The sequence below is a fragment of the Opisthocomus hoazin genome, chromosome 19 (genome assembly GCF_030867145.1).
Source record: "Opisthocomus hoazin isolate bOpiHoa1 chromosome 19, bOpiHoa1.hap1, whole genome shotgun sequence".
Classification (NCBI taxonomy): domain Eukaryota; kingdom Metazoa; phylum Chordata; class Aves; order Opisthocomiformes; family Opisthocomidae; genus Opisthocomus; species Opisthocomus hoazin.
Window position 1 is genome coordinate 13,075,196 of NC_134432.1, and position 21,143 is coordinate 13,096,338.

A 21,143-nucleotide genomic window follows, 5' to 3' on the forward strand; every position below is an offset into this window, starting at 1 on the left:
AAGAGCCACCATTGCTCTGACATGTCAAGAAATCCCTTTCGCTTCCTTAGAAACACCTGAGATTGGACAGCATTAGACTTGCTTATTATCCATTACACTGTAAAATCACATTGTTGAAGAAATAACCTTTGTCTAAATGAAGAACAACTTTCAAACTAGAAAGGATGACGGAAGCATCAACATATAAACTGATTTAAAGCCAAATTTCAGATTAAAAAACTATACAAATATTATTTTTAACCCCAAGCACTCCTCCTTGTAGCACTCCTTTTAGTTAACTTATCTGCTTCTCGCTGTGTTTTTTTATGCAGGCAATTATAATCTGCATTATTACTTCATGTAGTTTCTCCATAAATACTGCTTTCTCTCTCCATCAGCCGCCTCCTCGCCAAACTCTCCTTAAAACAGGGCTGTTACCAAGATGTGGGTTTTCAGCAGACCTGTCTAAACAAGAACAGCACTACCTGGACCTCTAGAAGCAGGTGAGCTGCTTTGATGATAGCTACAGGCGTACTCTTCCATGCCGGGAGGTGTTGAGGATTCAGCTAGGCAAAGTCACAGCTACTCTGAACTAACTGTGGCAAGCGACCATCACTGAGTGGGCAGCTGGACTAGATGACCTCCCGAGGTCCTTTCCAACTCAGTCTCCAACTAGAAATCAAAGAGGATTCGGAGTCGAGAGTCTGGAGCACCCACTGCCACAGCAGACTTCCCCATTAACGCCTTCTTGACTACAAAATACAAAAGCTGCAGCAGGCAGAGGGTTACCAGAGGTAGTACCTGAAGAATAAACACACAGGAGAACAGTCGGAGAAACTACAACTACGGAGTCTATTCAGTGTGCTCGGTGGATAGATCGTACTTCAGTTACCGAAACACCAAACCAATGACTATCAACCAGGAATTATTTCCTAAACTTTCAAATTTATGAGTTACTTGTTCACAATAAACCTCAGTGACGTTCAGCTCATCAGCCTAATACCCTCTTTTCTTAACTCAAACTTATAATTGAACGATAAAAAAAAAGTTAAAAAGCAATACATGTTTACACTTAGGTATTATTTATAATAAAGGTAAAGTACTGTTAGATCTGACTGTGATTCTTCAAACTATGAGGCTGCCATGTAGCTGATTAGCCCCAAGTTTGATTTGCCTTTCAGTCCTTCACAAAAGGCTCTTTTACAAGACCTGTCTACAAGATGCATACAAATCTGTCACGAGCAAAAGCACAATCCTTGCCGAGCAACTGTCAAAATGCAAAAGCCAAAATGAAAGAAGGTTCTGCATGTAAAATAGCAAAGTAGAAAAGCTTGGTTTTTAGCTTGAGGGGAACTCGCTTTTATAGTGCTATTTTGGACACAGATATTAAATTCTGACTTAAAATACATCAAAACAGTACGGTATTTTTTGCCACTTCTAGAGCACATTTGATTTTAACACCAAACATTGAATGCAAAAATCAGCAAAAGAGCTCAACAATTTAGAGATTCAGGAAGTCTAGGGAGCTTGACACAGACTGACAGGCTCCAGCCAAGCTTGCTGTGTAATTATTTCATGTGTCTGCACTTTGTCTTCCATCACTGAAATGAACACCTAAAGGCAAGAACACAAAGGATACAGAATAATACATCACCATTCATTTATCAGAATGAACGCTGACAGTGGATAGTTAGAGCTTCCTATTAGGACTTGCAAGTACGCATTATACGGTCATTCATTCTTCACAACGTGTCACTCCTGGACTTTGAATTTTGTAAAAAATTAACTGGTCTTGAACAACTGACAATAAAAGACAAAAATCCAGACTCTTCCTTTGGATGAAAGCGTCTGCTTCATAGTCAATGCCTTCTCTTACCCCACCTTTGTACAAACATTACTCAAGTCACTCTCAGCACTCCTGCACAACTTCCAGGTGACACACTGCACACGGTTCACCTGGAAAATGAGGCACAGAGCAATGCAATAAAACAGTCATTTGCTCTGGAGTAACCTACTCAGAAATCTCTGTATCTTTAGGTGCTTTTAAACATACATGGTAAAGAATGAAAAGGCAAAACACTATACCACAATCATATTTTGTGAGGGATGGAAACAAAGTATTATAGCCCATAATGGAGCACACTGATCATACATGGAATGTAATCTTTATTTCAATTCATTCAAGGGGTCCAGGTAAACTCAGCAAAGGTTAAATGACCAACTGACTACTTCACCGTGATGTCTGTGCCAAACTATTACTTTCCTTCCCAAAATAGAATCTGTAAGAACAATCCTGAACAACACAAAAGACAAATTTAATTTCAATGCAAAAATTGCTGTATGGAGACGCTTTCGGTTGCTAAAATTAGAGGACTTAATACAGGATTCTCCTGGCCATGATTCACAGACAATAAAGAGACTGCATGCAGCCACATAAAAAAATCAAAACTAAGTCTGCTAATGTTAACAAGGTCTTCCCTTATATTATCTTAAATATTAATATTACTTACTTAAAGTAACAAAAACCAAGTCACTTCACCCAGTGAAACTTTTAATGGTTACATTTTATTTGCTTCTTCCACTGGCAGTTGGGAAAAAGCGACAAGCAAAATAATTGTACCAAAATACTTCAAATCACTACAAATGAAGATTATGTTAAGAGGAAAACTATGAAGTCATCAGCTAAAACTTCCTACCCAAGCTTTTTTCACTTAACTTATCCATAGGGTTCCTTGTAAACACATGAGTAGCCAGAGAATGCCCTAAAGTGAAATTAAAAAGTAATAACAGTTATTTTTAACATCAAGTAAAGAAAGAAGAGCAAAGCAGTTCTCCTAGTCTATATCCTTTCTAGCCAGAAAGGGCATTTAGCGGTCCTTCTCCAGCTTCGAAGCCCGGTGGGTTGCTGGGTGCTGAACTCAGCTGCTCGAGGCACCAATGCAGCACAGCCACCCGCCACCCCACCGTGGTCCTCAGGGAAGGGAGCAGCCACTTCAGCCCCCAGGTAAAGCCCCATCTGCAGTTTGTTATTTAGGAAAGCTTTTCCTTTTTGCAGAGTTACTGTTGAAACTACAGGGGACTTTGCCACTGCCTTTTTCTTCAGGTACCACTTACATTTCAAAGTTTTCTTTCATCTGCACCTAGAGCTTTCTCCTCCTTAACAGTACAGGTTTCGCATTTGAAAGTACTTGTATCTCCCCTCACAGCACAGCTGCTTAGTTTTTCTCTCAGATAGCTAAAGGTTACTTGGAATTACGCAGAGGTACAGAAATAGTCATTAATAAATACATTCACAATACTTTCATATCACATCACATTATACAGTACAATCATGCAATAATGCCATTCTTGCTAAGCCACCAAAATATAGAGACCATCTCCCTCCACCTTATTATGGCTCTGCTTTTTTTGCTCGTCATCTTTGACAAGGGAATACACAACCAATGCAGATGGAAATACTCGCTGTAATGTGTTTCTGAATTTGGCAAGCAGCAGTTTTAATTTATTCTTTTCAGATTTATTGTCTGCTGCAGTAAAACAGCCCCTAATCTTCCTCCCCCAAATAGTAAAGCTAAAAAAAGGGGGGTTAAAGTAATCATATGATAAAATCACAACTTTAGCAGAAGCTTTGGTATCCTTATTAAGTTCATACAAATTTCCGCTCTTATCTAGCTTGTTCTTCACTAATTAGTCCAACCACTCATAGTGTGTGTTTGGTTTTTTTGGACACAGAAACAAGTAGTTAAACTAGTATTTGCAGTCTTTAATCACATATTAAAATCTTCATCCTTAACTTTCTTTTATACTCAAAGTGCAGGGATTCCCTACAGTGCAATGTTAGTGTTCTGCTCTAAATGCTGCTAGGCATCTTCTAATAGTTGGGACTGTGGAACAACTTTTAATTAATTGCCACCTTTTAATGGCACGGTTCTCACACAAACATTACCTTTAAGGCAAACATATATCAAAGAGTCAGAAGTTTGCTCTTTTACAACAGATCTGCAATCCCCAGTAACAGTGGCACTCACCAAGGGCTACACACTGCTCCAGATCTGTGCATATTCTGGAAAATGAACACGCAGATCAATGCCGGTACACGGCCCAAAGTTTCCAAAAAGATACAGCTTTTTCATTTCCCAACCATGGAGCATTCCGGCTAATCTTCAGCAAAGTAGATGGGAATTATTCCAAATCACTGTGCTCAGTCACACAGGGCTGCACATCACACTCGGAGCAATCCTATTTGCAGGATTAGTCTGGGGAATATGACACCAAAATATCAAGAGCAATCAGCCCCAGGCCTGTTTGGCTTCAAGACAGACATGTTCATGGAGGTGTTCACTACAAGGACATTTAAGCTAAGGCTACCAGTCCATAACAGCTCACAACACAGTAGTAAGTGAAGCTCTATACACTGTAAAGAAATGATGAAATCTTAATTAACACGCTCTCCTTCCACAGTAGTTGGCTAGAACATCTGTTGAAAAGTGAATAAAACAGATTTTTCCTCGGTGTTAAAACACACTGTAAAGTTTTACAACACAACTAATGCACATTTCAGTAATTTACTAGGGATAAAGCAGCATCCAAGATCCTTGTCTCTTGTACTTGTATGGGTATAAATTATTATCCTGTTAATGAATATCATAAGGAACATTTGGTTTTAGTCAAAATCTTTTCTTTGGACAATCTGTATTGATCAATGCCTGCTGGTTTTTTGTAATTACTTTGTAAGAAAATATGCAGCTGTATAGTACTTAATGGAATGAAATTAAATTCAGCATATAACTGTAGCCAGAAAAAAGCATTGATCTGGCATAACAAAACAAAGAAGATTATCACAGAAACCCCTGCTGTCAGATATATCAACATTTAGGAGATTAGATCAAGATTAATTAAAAAAAAAAATCATTTCTATAGATGCATAGAACAGCAAAAGTGTTGACTCAGTTCTGAGCTACCAAGTATCACCAGACTCAAGAATGGCAGCTGTTACAAAAAAAACCAAAACAAAATCAAAAAAAACTTCCACACAAAGTCACATTGTACCCGAGCAGTGGCAACGTGGAGTGTACCCATATGACTGCTAGACCTCTGGCAACACTTGGTGAGCTTCCACAGCAGTCACCCTGTGACCCACCCTACCGACCACTGCAGGAGAGCACAGAGCAGGGAAGTGCCTCCTCACCCCACCACTCTTCACGTGTCACGTACTGGGACCAAGTCCGCTAAAAACCACCACAGTTTATTATAGAACTGCTCCCTCTTATCAGTATAAGGGTCGAGTTTGGATCCTACCCAACTCCTCAAGCCACACAGCTCTATCTGGGGCTCCAACCCTTCTACTGATTGGAGACAAACAAATGAAAATCCAAAATGTATTAACACTGTAAAAGGGTTTCTCCTATTGTCTGAATGCTATTTTAATACTGTTGGAGTGATCAAGTTTACAGTGTAAAAGACAATTGGATTTATATTGTGCTACAATATTGGTCCCCGCAGCGCTCTGCTGTTGGACTGAGTGCTCTTCTACATTTCTATAATCTACAAACTTTAGAAGCAGAACACACTTTTTCCTTAGATTTCAGATTCTCATTAAATCTGTGTTGGTCGACTATTCAGAACTGTCGCTAACTAAAGAAACTTCATACATCCTTAACAAAGCACAGAAAATGACAACCAGCTGAACTCCAGAGCCTCCACAGACCAAACAGGGAAAGAAAGGCGGAGGGGGGAAATAATCTGTTTGCCTTCTGTATCTTTTGTATCTAAACAGGTTATAAAACACGTGTATGGTTCCAAAGTTAACGACAGATAACCCAAGTGAACAGCAGGGAAAACAAAGCAAACACATTAAACAAATTAACAGCACCTTGTTTTAAAATTTACATCTTACACTGAAATCAAAAGTTCAGCTGGATTACCCCCTTCTCTCTTTTTTGGAGCAGAGCTTGCTAAAGTATCGCTGGCTACAAACAGCAACACAATTAATCAATGTTATATCCCTGGATAGTTATTGGATTTGATCTCGATGAATTTGTCTAATAAAGCCCCTCATGAATCAACACAGTACTTTGAATTTTTGTCTTTCCAGTTAAATTATATTGAGTGCTAAACAGTAAATACCACATAACTAAGAGAGACAGACTGCTGTTACATTTAACGGCGGACTGTTTTTCCCCCGAAGTATTTAGACAAAACACACAAAAAGAAACAGGATACAACAATGTCAGGCCCACCACTGCTTGGCGCCTGAGAACAGCTGGACACTTAGCTCTGTGCACTGCCTGTCACTGCTGTTGACACAGGCTATTAGGGAAAAAAATAAAACTCTCTTTAAAAGCTTAGAATCATCTTTCATTCAAATGACAAGGACTGGTTAACTTGCTTGTGTTACACTTGAAAACCGGAAAGAACAACATGACACCCACATGCACAGCTGTTGTCTTGAGAAAACTCAGTCCAATAAAGTTTAATGATGTGCTGTCACCTAGGAATTTTCCCCCGTGATTTGTAATACAATATGGGTTCAATCACGGCAGACGCTTCCCCAGCTTTTGGATCAGAATGTCCCGGCTACTGAATCTGAAAAGAACCAGATCAGCTTCAAGCTGTCTATTAAACTTTGCCTTTAAGGGTAACCTACATCAGAATTTCTAATACTGTGGTGGCAACATACATTGCAGTAATCCAGACAACCAGATTTCTCAGCTTTCAGTGGTGGGGGAAACACTGTTGAGAAGAAAATGAAGAAATTAGGATTATATAATTAGAACTTTTCCTGCCATGCCCTAGGATACAATTTTAATACTTAATGTATCTAAGGAAACTAGAAGTACCCAAGGGTCTCACTAAACCCAAAACGAAAGGTGTACTCTTTCTCTAACCAGGGTCCAGTCCTATTTCCCCAAAACAACTTGTCTAAAAGCAACTGTTGTCATCTCTGCTTGGTAGGCAGAAGGGAAACCTGATGAAAAATCCAAAACAAACCAAAACATGTCTGTATCTTAACATAACTTAAAACTATTGTATTTTCAATAGCTGCTAAAATTCATTACGATCTGAATTTCTCAGCACTTCTCCTCCTGTAACAAAGCTGTCAAAGTAGCGGTTTCCTGTTGGCCCATTATTCTCTATCATCTTCTACATGGTTTGAAAAATTCACTTGGGGATGTTGTTAGTCTCTGAAGCAGTGCTGTAGGTGACAGTTTGAATAGGTTCATGTTATTCTGTAGTCTTCCTTCAAAGAAACCAAATACTACTTACACACTACTTGCATTGCTTTGAAAAATTTTAGGGGAATGCCTACCATGCAACAGCATCGTTACAACATACTCCACTACCACTATATTTATAAAAGAATGGAATACTAACCCCTGAAATGCACAGCATAGATTTCATAATTGAAATAGATTTTCCTCTAGGGAATGGACAAATGCTCACAAACGCACATGTTTATTAAGCACAATCCTTTTCACCAGAGACTACGAAGAACTAGTACCCTGCCTAGCTAGCTCAGCTTTGGTAGCTAAAATACCAACACTTGAGGGGGGAAAGCCAGTATTTTGGACCTTCTGTGCAAAATTACAGATCTTAGTAAAAAGCAAGAAAAAAGCTGTATTTAACAAAGCTTGACCACATACAACAAAACCATACACGTGGGCACATAAAAAAAGTAAATAAAAGAGCAAAGAATCAATTGTCTAAGATTCTTTAAGAGAAAGTAAGAGTTATTTACCAAGCTCATGGAACACAATATACAAAGTTTTAAAGAGACTTTCTATGTAGTTGAACCAGGTAAAATATTAGAGACTTGAGTATCAACAGATCCTGCAAGATGTGCATGTAAACTCTGAGCACACTAAAATCAGTATAAGGATATACAGTTAACGATAAATGCAATCTCACTGTACGGCAATACACTGCAACTTACACTAAAACAGCTTCCTTAAACATCTGCAGAACAGCTGTTCATCAATTTACTAAAAAGAAAACAGTACAATGATGTGATCCAAACTGTGCACAAGATACCAAATACTAAAATTAATGTTTGATCTACATGGTACATGGCTGAAAAGTAATTAAACCTATTCACGTAAATATTATGGTCTTACAACTAATTTTTCATCTTTTTTCTTCATATAAAAAGGGATTAATTTGCAGAGCAAAAGGGTCATGTATTTCAGCCACATGTTCTTCTTCAGTTCCTGTCGCACTGTCTTGCTAAAGTCAAGCTAAAGGGATACCGTGAGAAACTTCAAACATGAACAGGGATATTAAATGAGCTCCTAGTATTGAAAGTTATTGGAAACTGATCTCTTCCTTATTAATACAATTCCCCATCATGTACAAAAAGATATCTCCATGTTCCAGAATGCAAACAGAGTTTTAATCTTTAATTATATTCTCAACCTTAACTCTTCTGGAGAGAAGTATAGATGTGGGCCTGAGGATTATTCCTTTATTACATTATCATCTCTGTGGTATTTAATGAATATTGATACTTCATGCAGCTTTGCCAGTAGGGGGAAAGAAGAGTTTTAGAACTGCACAAAGAACTTCCAATGACTTTTCTCAACACGGGAAATACAGCCACACACTTCACTCTTTTACTCTTGAATACTTCTAAGAAGCCCAAACGTTCGAGTACAGCTGGTAACACTGAATGGGATTATTGCAATCACAACACTTGCATGTTAAATCCCCACGGTCCCCGCAGCCTACGCACCAGGTGTCACACTTCACTGGTGCACTGGATTCTTGGTGTCAAAGTATGAACCCCTGGCTGGGATTTCACACCTCTGTAACACAGCAAGGTCAGACTATAGAAGCCTAATTTAAACACATGATCTTAAAAATACAAAACCTATGAACATTTACTGGTTTAAGCACGCTTTGTCATTATCATTACAATAATCTGTCTCTTCCTTTCATTATAAAAATCCCTGAACCTAGGAAGCAATTAGATGCTGTTTATAAAACAAAATGCTGAAAAAACCCTTTCCTGCAAAAACTCTTGGCAAAGGGCTCATCAGAATTTTTCTTAATGTAAAAGTAATAAATTACACAAGTTAAGTTCCAGATAATTTATTCTGGCACATCTGATGACTGTGTAGTGTATATATATACACATACCTTTCAGTTAACTGTTAAAAATAGCAACTTTTTTTTGGATACTACATCACTGACTATTTTAAACTAAATTCCTTCCTCAAGACTCCATTTGTGTGTCCTGAAGAAAGCTCTTGAACAAATACAATAGAATCTCACAATACTACTTCTATGACAGAACCATTAAAACTGATAGGGCATTAATACTATGAAAAAACAACACTTTGACTCTGCTGGTATCAAATCAAGCATCAACAAACACACAGTTTGGGATATCTGTAAATTTGTTTTTCAAATCCAGATGAACGGATACCTGCTGAGCCAGTAAATTAACTTTTTAAAGGAGACCTCTCACTAAAGAGCATCTTTTGCTTATGTAGCTCCAAAGGATGGAGCAAGTATGCACTTCTTTTGAATTTATCCATGTTCTCTAGAAGAATCCAGATGGATTCCGAGGTGTAGAGAGTGGAATAGAGACCTCTTCCATCTCACCCAGAACAAGCGGCAGAGACAACCTGGCCCTCTTGAGTCTGCCCAACAGTCTATCCCCAAGTCCTTATTATCCCCTAAGAGAAGTTATCTTTACAGCTTTTTGTTGTTCACTTATCTAGAACAATACCATGGGCAGCACCATCTTATTTTTCTTTTTTTTTTTTAATAAAGGAAAAGTAATTTTGTTGGTCGGCTCCTAGCTATAGAGATTTTTACTCAATCTATTACCATGTTTTCAGTGTCAAGTTAGGGCATAAATCAGACTACAAGAGATTTACAAGACAAGCTGAAGAGCCCTAAAACAAAAAATTGGACTCTCTTTTACTCCAGCCTCTCTGTCCATTAAACCTGAAGTTGTCAAACAAGAACCATACTTCCACTTGTTTATTGTTTATAGTGTGCTTATTTCCCCCAAACCACAAGTGTCACAACAAATGACCTTAAAAGGCACCACACAGGGCAAGAGTCTCAGTACCTTTCGTGGTGAGCAAGTTCTTGTTCTGGCAATTTCCTTCCAAACAGAGAAGACAGATTATTAATCTGGGAGCACTGAGAAAGCCTCCACATAACAGAGCTATCGAAGTCACAAGGTTTTCAGCTGAGACCCCTAAAAATTCCCATTAAAGCTAACTGACCCTCTTGTGTGTGCCAATGAACACAACTGCAAGAATAGAGCCAACATCCTGTGCTTTGGCTTTCTTTTCTTCCTCCTCACCTCTCAGTGACTCACTGCTGTCATTTTCCAGCTAGACAGCAACATATCTGAGTCTGTTGGGCTCTCAGCAGGGTGCTCCCCACCCCAGACCCTTTGGGGTGCGGCATTCTGCTCCCACAGGGTCATGAAGACAACTTCAGAACTGGGAATTTGCTTTTGAGATGTGATGCCAAGCAAAATAATATAAGATTAACTAACTGTGTCAATTACTACATTTCAAGAGGAAAGAAAAATCTAAGAGCCATAATTTCTTATCTTATTTATTTCAAACCAGAGGAAGCTGTCCTGGTTTTCAGAAGGGTTGCATGTATATGCTTTCCTAGTTACTCCGAAGGAGCTGACAGCTTTCAGCACGTCAGCAAACACTGCTTTGAGACTCCTTAACAGAAGGAAGGAACCAGCAGCCAGATGAGAAGCATGTGAGGGAACGCATCTATTAGCGAGTACAGGGAGATGTCTTGTTAATAGAAGACAGAAGGAGGGACAGAGCAGGGAGAGAAAAAAGCCAGCAGTTAGTCATCTTCTCATATAGATGCATTGGCTAGAAATGAGATGCACATCAATCTAGTACTCCTGTCTGCACTTTCAGAGCCAGTGAAAACCAAAACTGAAAAGCAAAACTGAACACCAAAGGGCCTCTCTTCAAAACTGTTTGGCTCCCTTAGAAGCTCTCAGATAACAAAAAGAGTGAGAAAATGGAAAATTTTTCTGGTAGTGGTTGCATAGGTCAGAGACCTTCCATTTTTAAAAATACTTTTTTGATTCAAAATTGCTGCTGCTCTTTCAGATATCTACTACTGAAACACCAGAGCTTCTCACTTCCAAACCAGAGCACATCAAAAGATGGACTAAGGCTGGCAAGGGACAAAGGAGCGGGCCACCAAGAATCAGCTTGGCCATAGCAAAACCCTTTCTCCAGCTACTTCTGGGAGCATAAAGTAGGAAGACACGGCTGAGCCTCCAAGACAGGCTGAGGTTTGGGGTTGTTTTGGTTCTGTGTTTGGGGTTTTTTGTTTGTTTTTTTTGGCTTTTTTTTTTTTTTAAGCCATTTTGGAGAGGAAAGGAGAAGAAAAAGCACAGCAGGGAGAGAGACTAAGGGTTCAAGCAAACAATGAGTTAACAGAGCAAAAGAATCAAGTTTCGTATCACCACACTTTTCATGAGACACCATCTGGATATGTTCAGTCTGTGGAATAAAACTCAAGTTTCACCATAGCATTAGAGATCAAAGACATGGATTAGCAAGGCAATGGCCCAGCTTGCACCATTGCCATTAGGAATGCAAAAGCAAAAGTTACCCATGCAGTTTCTTCAAGGAACAGGAACATAAATAAATAGATCTGTAACATGTTCACAAATGCCACCTGTAACTCATATTAAAAAATGTTTCATATCAAACTACCTATATGCAAAATCTGCATAAAAACACAAAAATTTTTATAAGATTCTTTGTCCAAATCATCACTATGTTACCTCCTGAGCAACAGTGTTTCCTGCATTTCTTCCCTGGCTGAAAAGTATTACTGCAGTGTTGCAATTTGCTTCAATCTACTATCCTAAAATGACATTTTGGCACATAGTCACTTTTAACTACTTAGGTTTAAGAAAAGCTTTGGATAATATAGTTGCTCTGCACAACATTTAATATATACCTGACTCATAGCATTGTTACTCAGCCTAAAGACTTGTCACTGAACTCAGTTTTAATAGCATACATCAAAACAAGAAAAGAGAAAGAAATAGTCTTTTTTGACTAATCAATAAAGCTAAAATTAAAAAATTTCCCTAAATTGCCATGGGAAAATGAGGATGCAGTATGCCCTTTCAAGGAGAAAGTAGTTTTGCACCTATTTTTTTCTTCTTTTGCATTTTAGAGAGAATGAAAAGAAAAAAAAAAAATCACAGCATGATTCATCATTATTTGCATGAAACTACAGCAAAAATCAAGATATTAAAATCTATTTGCCATACTTTTTCTTTTTTAATACTTGTAAGCCTGTTTTCATAAGTCTTTTCATAATCCACTTCTGCCCTGTGTTGGAGACATGATATTGAGCTCAACAGGTATTTGATTTGACTTAATATAACTATTATTCTCTTCTTAAGACAAACCAAGATAGCAAATAAGGACAAATATGGAAAGGTCAAAGCAAAGCCAGAGAGGAGGAAACCAGTGACAGATAAAGGGCCAGCTCAGCATAAATGTATTTTCCCTGTGAACAATGCTGGAAGTGGTAATAAGATACTGAAACATAATTCAACTCCTACCTAAAGTTTAGTTATCACGCTAAAATGTCATTCTAACTGCAAATTCTAGGTAAACACACCACTGAAGGAAAAATCACCTGCGTATAAAGACATATAATACCTTTAAATGTGTATATTCTGTACCTCATATTAAGATTTATACAGCTGCAACAGTTTAAGTACAGACTTTTCTAGGCAAAAATAGAAGCTACCTCTTTCTCTGTCACTATACATATTTCTAGTAAGTGAGGAAGCCATGATTAAGAAAAAAAACCAAAATCCACCAAAATACTTTAAGACCCCTGAATAAAAACCGTGACAACCGGCAGCACAGTACTCAGGTTTACAGACTTCTTGGAGAAGTCCATTTTAGGCTACAGATAAACCTGATACTCCAAAGGAAGAAAACTAATTAGTCAGTTTGTCACAATATACCCCTTTCTTTCAGAGATGTAAGAGAAACAACATCTGGTTTTCAAATCTGTAGTTCTGCTAGAGCTGCCCCTCTAACCGTTCTTCTCCATCTGATGTATCGGTAAAACAATGGAACATTTCATGGATTCTTGAATTAGCAGCCCTTTAAAGTCAATATACAAGGGGAAATCTCCGTTGACTCTTGATTTTTTTCTCACTTCATAGAAGGAAAAAACTCTAAACTTCCTTTGATTCCTTCCTCAACTTAGGCCTGTGGACTCCGGTGACAACAGGGACTTTCATTATTACATGAATGAAATTTTTAGTAGCACAGTGTTTATACATCAGTGACTCTTGTTCTGTGAAAAAACGCAGGCAGTTTCCACAAACTACAAGAATGCTCAGCACAATGAATAATTGCTTAGCACTTCATTTTCTACACAATAATCATTTTCTTATATGTAACTAAATATTTTAAGCAGTTTATTCATTTATAAGCTTAGTCGTGGACATCTCTGTGGTTTTGGCATCAGTACACAGACTGCCTAAAGTGTTGATACTCTATGTCCTCAAACAGTTTCTAAGTGTCCTCATAATTGCTTGTCACCTGTAAAAGAGGTTTAGATCCAATGCAGAATTAACATATGGTGAACAGATGGACTCAGAACAGACGTTTGTCGAGAAAGTACTCGCACCAAAGACTTTCTGGCTTCAGCCTTTTAGGACCTTCAGAAAAGTCCTACTTGAAGCTCCAAGTCATACTAATCAGGGGAACATCATTCCTCAATGACAACTTGTGCTGCAAAAACTTTTATGACCTGCTACAAAGAAGAATCCTTGCAACTTTTCTGTTGCCACAGTGCCTCTGCACACAGAAGAAATAAAATACTGTTTCCACAGGGTACCCCACCCATCCAACAAGAACAATTCATCTTGTACGAAACAAAAACGTAAGCACACAGCTGCTGTGACGATAATTACAATCAAAAGTTTTAAAAAAATTCCGCAAAACTCTTCAAAATATTCCATTACTTACTGAGGAGGTAAGACGAGAGTTGTTGGCTGGGCTTTTGGCCTGCGTTTTGCAGATACTCCCATCTGGTTGGCCGAACGTTTCAAAGACTGCTGATTCAAAAGGCCAGATGCTAGCCCCGCATGGTACTGTAACTGGGTAATAAAAAACATATATATTAAAATACACTCCACTGCAGTACTCTGTCTATGTCAGACCTCTATTATCTGTACCACCTGATTCAAATTACAGCTGGTCAGTAAATTAATGTATGGTATTTGATATATATCGCTTGGATGGAAGACGATATGAACAAAAGCATATTAAAAAAGTCTGCTGTGAAATAGGTATTACAAGGCAATAGGGCAAATAAGATGATGAATCAAAGACTTCCTCTCAAGTCCTAACTCTCCTGAAATTTGGGCTTGCTTTTGTATGTTAAGACTGTTTCTCCTCTCAAGGGATCAAGCATTCTTACTTTTTGGGAGAAGATAAGAGGAAGCAAGATGCAACCCTTTCACTATATAAACCAGCTTTTTAGAAATAACACTTACCTTTTTTTTCTTAAACACAAAAACACAAAACATTCGCAAAGAAGCTTCTACCACTGTAAAGAAAAATCTAGCCTTTAAGATACCTGCTAGCACATCTCCATAGCACCGCAGAAAGATTCACATTCAGTAGCTTCCTCCTCTAACCTTTTATTTCACTTGCCAATGAAAGACAAATTTATGAAGGACACAACATGAATCTGCAAGATTTTGAGCACATTCCCACTGCTTGCAGATTTAAGAACAGCTACAGTGCTGTGTCTGTCCTAAAACCAGCTTCAAGTGCAACAGGTTACAAGCTCACCTCTAAACATTTTCAATTTACATCCTTAGTTTCCCATTTCTGAAGGGCGGGGAAAGATTCCTTATCAGACAAATGCAATTTCGTACATCATTCTAGTCCCCACATCAATGTGTTCATTAAATTAACTAAAGATTTGTTCTGAAAAAGGTGAACTGTTTAACACATTAACAACTCTAACCCCATGGTCCGCATCTAATAAAAGGTTACAGTTAGAAAAATATGACTTACAACTTTTCAGAAAATAAAGTGGTCTTAGGCAAAGCTATTCTGCAGGGTACTGGCTGAAAATGAGGGAAACAAAGCTTGGTAATGTGATCTACTTGAAAATGGTTATTAAAATGAGTGAAGTTATCCCGTGAGCTAATTTGGCTCAAATGTCAATGCTCAGAGCATCCATAAGGCTTTTTAACAGGCTCCTGATTTACTTGGCTGCTTTGCCACGTGATCTGAGCCCTGGCACAACATGAAGACGCATCGCATCCCTAATGGGAAGAGAATCGTGCTCTGCCAGGGAGGGGGGATTGCATTGCCCCAACAGCTCCGCTTACACCAATGAATTTTGCTCAAATTTGTTTTCTCCAACAGATTTCTGAAATGAAAAAAAAAAAATCAATGAGCACAATGGACAGTACGTGTTTGAAAGGCAATGTTTCAAAGTGTCAGGGGCTTAGTTTTCAATCTTCACTACCAGGATTTGCAGTGAGTGCAATATGCAGGGAATTAAAGGCAAAAACAGCTCTGGCAGAAGACCCCTCTGACTCCAGCAACACACTTTTCCTTTTCTTTTTTTTCTTGCATCCTATTACAAGCAGCCCTCCTTCAGCCATTTTGTGCTGTTGACACCATTCACTGATATTCACTGTGCAGAATGATACTGACAGGTATTTCAAGTAAATAACATTGTCTGGATGCTTGCTCAAAGGCAGACGTAATCACAGGTGCTAATCACAGATGAATTTTAAATGCAACCTTTTAAAAACATTTCATAACCTCCTGTCTAGTCTGACATTTAGTGGTCAGGCATAAAAAAAATAGGAATTAAAAATAAATATATTCTAAAAAACAATTCTATCCTTGAAGACTTACTCCCAGTGATTAAGCTAGTTTTATTAATTACAAGTACTTCTTTATAATCTACCATTGCTCCCAGGAATGCAGATCCAACCGTCAAAATCTATAAGGGCCATTAAATATTTACCAAACCATCCTTATAATGGGAGAAAAGGTCAAAGTTAATAAAACTGACAGGCAGCTTCTGTCCAACTTGATTTATACATTATTAAAGTACCACATACTGTATTGCACAGAATGCATTCCTTTTTGGGGGCAGAAGGGTGTTAACTGAAGAGACTGGGAAATTGTTTCTTATTCATTTGTTCTGAGGAGCAGAAACAAGACTGAAAATAATGCCAAAACAGTACCACTAGCATCAAAAGTATAGCCAGGAGATTCACCAGTCCTGATGGATAATAAAAATGCCATTTGATTCCTTTTTCCTCTTGCAAAACAAACACCTTTGTCTGCCACCATCGGCCACAACAGCAAATCTCAGCTCAAAAACATACCAATCCCCTCAAAATTTTTGCTTACTTACAAGAGAACACTATTTCCAAACATATTCTTTTCACATTAGGGAACACAGATGAAATGTACCGTCGGAGGATATTATGGGTGCTAAAAGGCTCGCGCAGGGAAGCCACAATGCGCTCAAGGGACACAAACTTCTTGAGGGTTAATAAACACACAGAAACCGCATTTAGCTCAAGAAGTCCCTGAGCCAAAGTCTGCGGATGGCTGGAAGAGCACAGGGGAGAACACTGTACACAGGCACGCGCTTAGAGCTGCTGGCGACGACACACAGGGCTCCACAAGCCTTTGGCCTGACCTGGCAGAGCTGCTGTGTTCCAGCTGGTGTCTACAGAGGGGCGGTCCAGGTGGGTCTAAGAGACCCTGGGACCCAATGCAGCCAAACGTTGGGCACTTGTGGATGGCCACCAGCGCCTTCCGTAAGGGTATTCACAATGACCTTTCGTCTGCTTCGACAACTGTGCTCATTTAAGCGAGCACAACAGTGAACAGCAATAGCTTTATCCATAAAATACGCTAAACACTCACTGAACTTGAGTATTGGTGCAGCACTAGGTAATACTGCAAATCATTTCTTTATCAGCCGCTAAGGAATTCCCCATCGTTCAGAGGCTTTATTACAGAAAGCATCCATGTCTTTCAGCTTTGGGGAATTCCAACTGGTTTATGCAAAGCTAAACTCTTTGCTTCCTAATGAAATACTCCTCCGTAAAATTTCAGCAAGATTGATCGTTTTTCCCCAATACATGCAGATGAAACATAAAATCCATTTCAGAAAACTAAGAAATAAAAAACAACAACAAAAAAAATCAATTTATAACACTTAGCAGCTAGGATATACACCAGTGCCAACTTTTACAGTTTTATGAGGAGTCTCATGATAGCTGGTATTTTTCTTAAAACTGTGGTTCCAAGTAGATGTGTGAATTCCACATGTTAAAATCAAGAGACTCTAGTTCTCAAGGATGTAGGAAAAGTACTGAAAATAACACTTCAATACGTATAAAGCTTTACCTGAAGGTAAATAAAAACAGAACTTAGATTATTTTTTAATTTCATTATTTTTGAGATTATTTTTCTGTGTTAATGGCAACATGGCCTATATTTTCTACAAGAAAATACTATCACTGAAGTTTTACAGGTGCCATAATTCACATTTTCACAGCGTTCCTCCATATATGAAAACTATATTCATATATTAACGGGTCTCAATCTTCCTCACAAAGTGAAACACATCATAACAGAGACAGCACTGTGGAGTCACTTTCCTCACAGTTGCAATTGTAAGGAGGGCAACTTCTTCATTCACCTAAGATGTCTTTGGCTTTAACATAGGCTATTTAAACAGGGAACGTGTATTAGAGACATACAGACTGGATTTAGTTCCGAAATCATTAATACTTTTTAAAAAGTTAATCACACATTATCTTTTACTTATTCTACCCTGGTGACTCTCTTCTTATCAGAAACAAGGCAACACACCCCCTAAAACAACCAAACCAAACAAAAAAGAACCCCTCCGTCCCCCCGAAAAATCACACTGTCTTCTGCATATGATTTTTCAGGTCCGGAGCAGATGGAGACCTCCTGCTACAGCCAAAGGGCTTAAACCAGACCAATGCAGTAAGGCCCCTTCACTCCACAGAAATGTACTGACCCTATCGTGACAGATTATATTTTGGCCTATAGGATTACTCAGCAGTATATGTTATGAAACTACAAACACGGTACATAGTGCTAATTTAAAACTTTTAAAATTAGAGCTTCGTCATTAGAATCATGCTGGGTCTACAGGTCTTTTGTTTACATAATTCATGGAATGGAGATTTTGCAAGTGCTCACTGCTGACCAAACAAGTCATTACACTCCACTTACTCACAAGGCCATCTGAAGTTGCAAAAATTGGTTGGGTAGGAGTAGGTAAAAATCGGGGGGGGGGGGGCAGGGGGAACAGGAAAAAAAAAAAATTATCAGTGGGAGCATTTACAATTGATCATGTCAACTCACACCCGCACATTAAATTTATGTATTATCATTATTTAAAGATTTTTAAGCACCAATAGGTTTTCTTTAAAAAGTGAAATCGGAAGAATGATTTTTCTTTGTGACCACGTTACCCTGTTCTGATATTATTTCCATTCTCATGTAAATACTTACAGACCACATACATAAACACAAAAGCATTTTCTCAGACATAGGTAACAAGAAAAATGTTTATTTTCATTCCTCCAAGAAACACAGTTTTACAGAAGTGGCTGACAGATATCTGCCCATCATAGAATTTTCTGAGTTCACAGTAATACTGGTGAATGCATGCACATTTGCCTCCTTTTAAGACGCACAGTACTTTGCCCCTCATCATTATTTCTCCCTTGCAGCTAACAAGGGATTTGTCTATTATGACAAAACTCTAGTCATTCTTTTGAACAGAGCAATGAGCAAGCAAGCAGGACACTCCCACAGTTTCATCTGTGCAGACTAAAGCAGGCAAGAGAGAAATTACACTACCTTAATTGATATTTTTAAGCTTCTCTCAGATAATGAGGCCGGTTTGGAAATTCTCTTTTTCTCTAAACAATGTTTGATCATTTTAGGATAGCTGAATTCTTGACTTGGCCAAAACAGCATCAACAAACCAAAAGAGCAGTCTCCAATTTATTTACTCATTGGTTTTCCTCTTGTGGAACTGGGTTGTAGGCTTTTCAATTAATAGCAAAGCTAGACGCTGTGCCTTTGCTCCAGTTTACAAATTAATTAGGACACTTTGTTCTACTTTTTTAAAGCATTTATGCCCCCCAAACACCTTCCAGTTTACAGGAATATTTAAGCAACAAATACCTTTCCATGGTGGGAACAAAGGCTACTCCCGTTCCATTCTTTTTTAAATCCCTGTACAAAAGTTACTGAATCTTTTCCTAAACACCCTGAACCAACCAAACTGTGAAGCTAATGAGATCGCGCTTCTGTTAAAAGCCTCTCGCAAGCAACAGCTCTTATTTGCATTGCACCGAGATGCACAGTGCCACTGTCTCACGCTGGTCAACAAATCAGAGACACGGAGCGTTCTGAGGACATCGACATGCCCCTGCCCCGGCACCGGCAATCCTGCTTCTCCCTTCGGTCCCTCCACCTCCTGCCCAAGGCTAGGGAGTTGAAAAATAAGGTTAGACATTTATACATATATATATGTGTGTGTGATATATATGTGTGTGTGTATGTATATGTATGTATAGATACAACAGTAGGAAATGCACTGAAACATATCCCCGTTTCTTTTAACGTCTTCACTACATCTTTTATTGCATTATCTTTGAATTCCTATTTTTGCTGAAAGCGCTGTTTTAATTAGTGTCAGATTTCAGCCTTAAAGTGTGTTCTTCCCATACTTTTTTTTTTCGAAAACATTGAAGTTCTGCTGATGAATGACTGCATCAATGTTACCTCACTCCAATACTGCTTACAAGTCTTTGGCTTTTTACCATGCAGAGATAGCAAATCTGGTGGCACTTTCTTCAAGGAATTGGTCAAAACTTCAGCATCTGCATCCTCGTCGCCAATAAAATTATCTGCACTCTTCTAAGTTTCTGCAAAAGTCACCACTCCTCCTCCAGGTTTGGTTTTGGAGGGGTTTTTTTGTTTGTTTGTTTGTTTTTACAGTATTCTGGAATCCATTTAATAGTTACATCAGTGACACATTCTTGCTTTTTGGATAATGTCAACACAAAGAGACACTACAAAGCAAACAGGCTCTGAGGTTTAAAAATATTTAGGATTTGAAACGGGTAAAGCAACAGAGTAATCATAAACTGAGGCTACACACTACCTTATTTACCTCTTCAGAAGAATAACTGTATTTTATGCTTAAAATGTTTATAAATACTTCTGGGTGCTCTGAAGGGCTCAACATACATATTTCCTGAAATATAACTAAATGAACTAGCATTTAATTGGATACACAACTACAACCCAGACACGTAACAATCACAAAATACAGCGTGAAATTACCACCTTGCGTTCTACATTTAAATGACAAAATAAAACCACATGCAGGAACAAACAGTAGCATTTTCAAGAAACCCTGAGCTCAAGGGTAGTAGTTGGAAATGATGCCGTGAAAAGCCAGAATTACAGAGGTTGTCCATTAATACGGAAATGGTCTTAGTGTCACTCTATGTGATATATTCACACTTGTGTATTCATTTAATGGATTTCACTAAAGCCTAAAGACCAAAGCAATGCGCTTGATCAATATTTGACAGAAAATCTGAATTCTTTTTTGACAAAAGTATTATCTTTGTATAGGACACACAATCTGTAGTAGGCAAAAGTCATCATTAACACTCAAGACTGAATAAGGACACAATTAGCATCTTCCCCCAGTGCTGCTGTGCTCCCTTGAACAGCCACCAGAACTTTGAACTGAAGACACTGCTTTCACGCCAAAATTAAATTTTCCTAAAGCCCCAGACTAAATCTTTGGTGTCAGGGGCTCAGGTGGCAGCTATATCATTATAAAGAATGGCCTGCTGCCTCGGTGACAGCGGATGCTCAGGTGCTTAGATAAAGAAATGTGAAGATACTTTAAAACCAAGTGGTAGAACAAAGAGCTTCAAATTGCCTAGCAGCATGCCATGATTTGCAGCTTTACCACTATAGCAAACAAACTACTTTTCAGACGAATAAAGAAATGAATATTCTTCTTCAGTAACATACAAGGTGCAGCTTATGTAA

General features: G+C 38.5%; 1 protein-coding gene across 1 annotated transcript in view; it reads right to left on the bottom strand.

The window, feature by feature from the left end:
• Positions 1 to 21,143, bottom strand: part of MED27 (mediator complex subunit 27) — a 98,408-nt gene that overhangs the window by 43,348 nt on the left and 33,917 nt on the right. Inside the window, exon 3 of the mRNA XM_075439607.1 lies at positions 13,995 to 14,125. Coding sequence (XP_075295722.1) covers positions 13,995 to 14,125 — 131 coding nt within the window. The remainder of the gene's footprint in view (positions 1 to 13,994; positions 14,126 to 21,143) is intronic.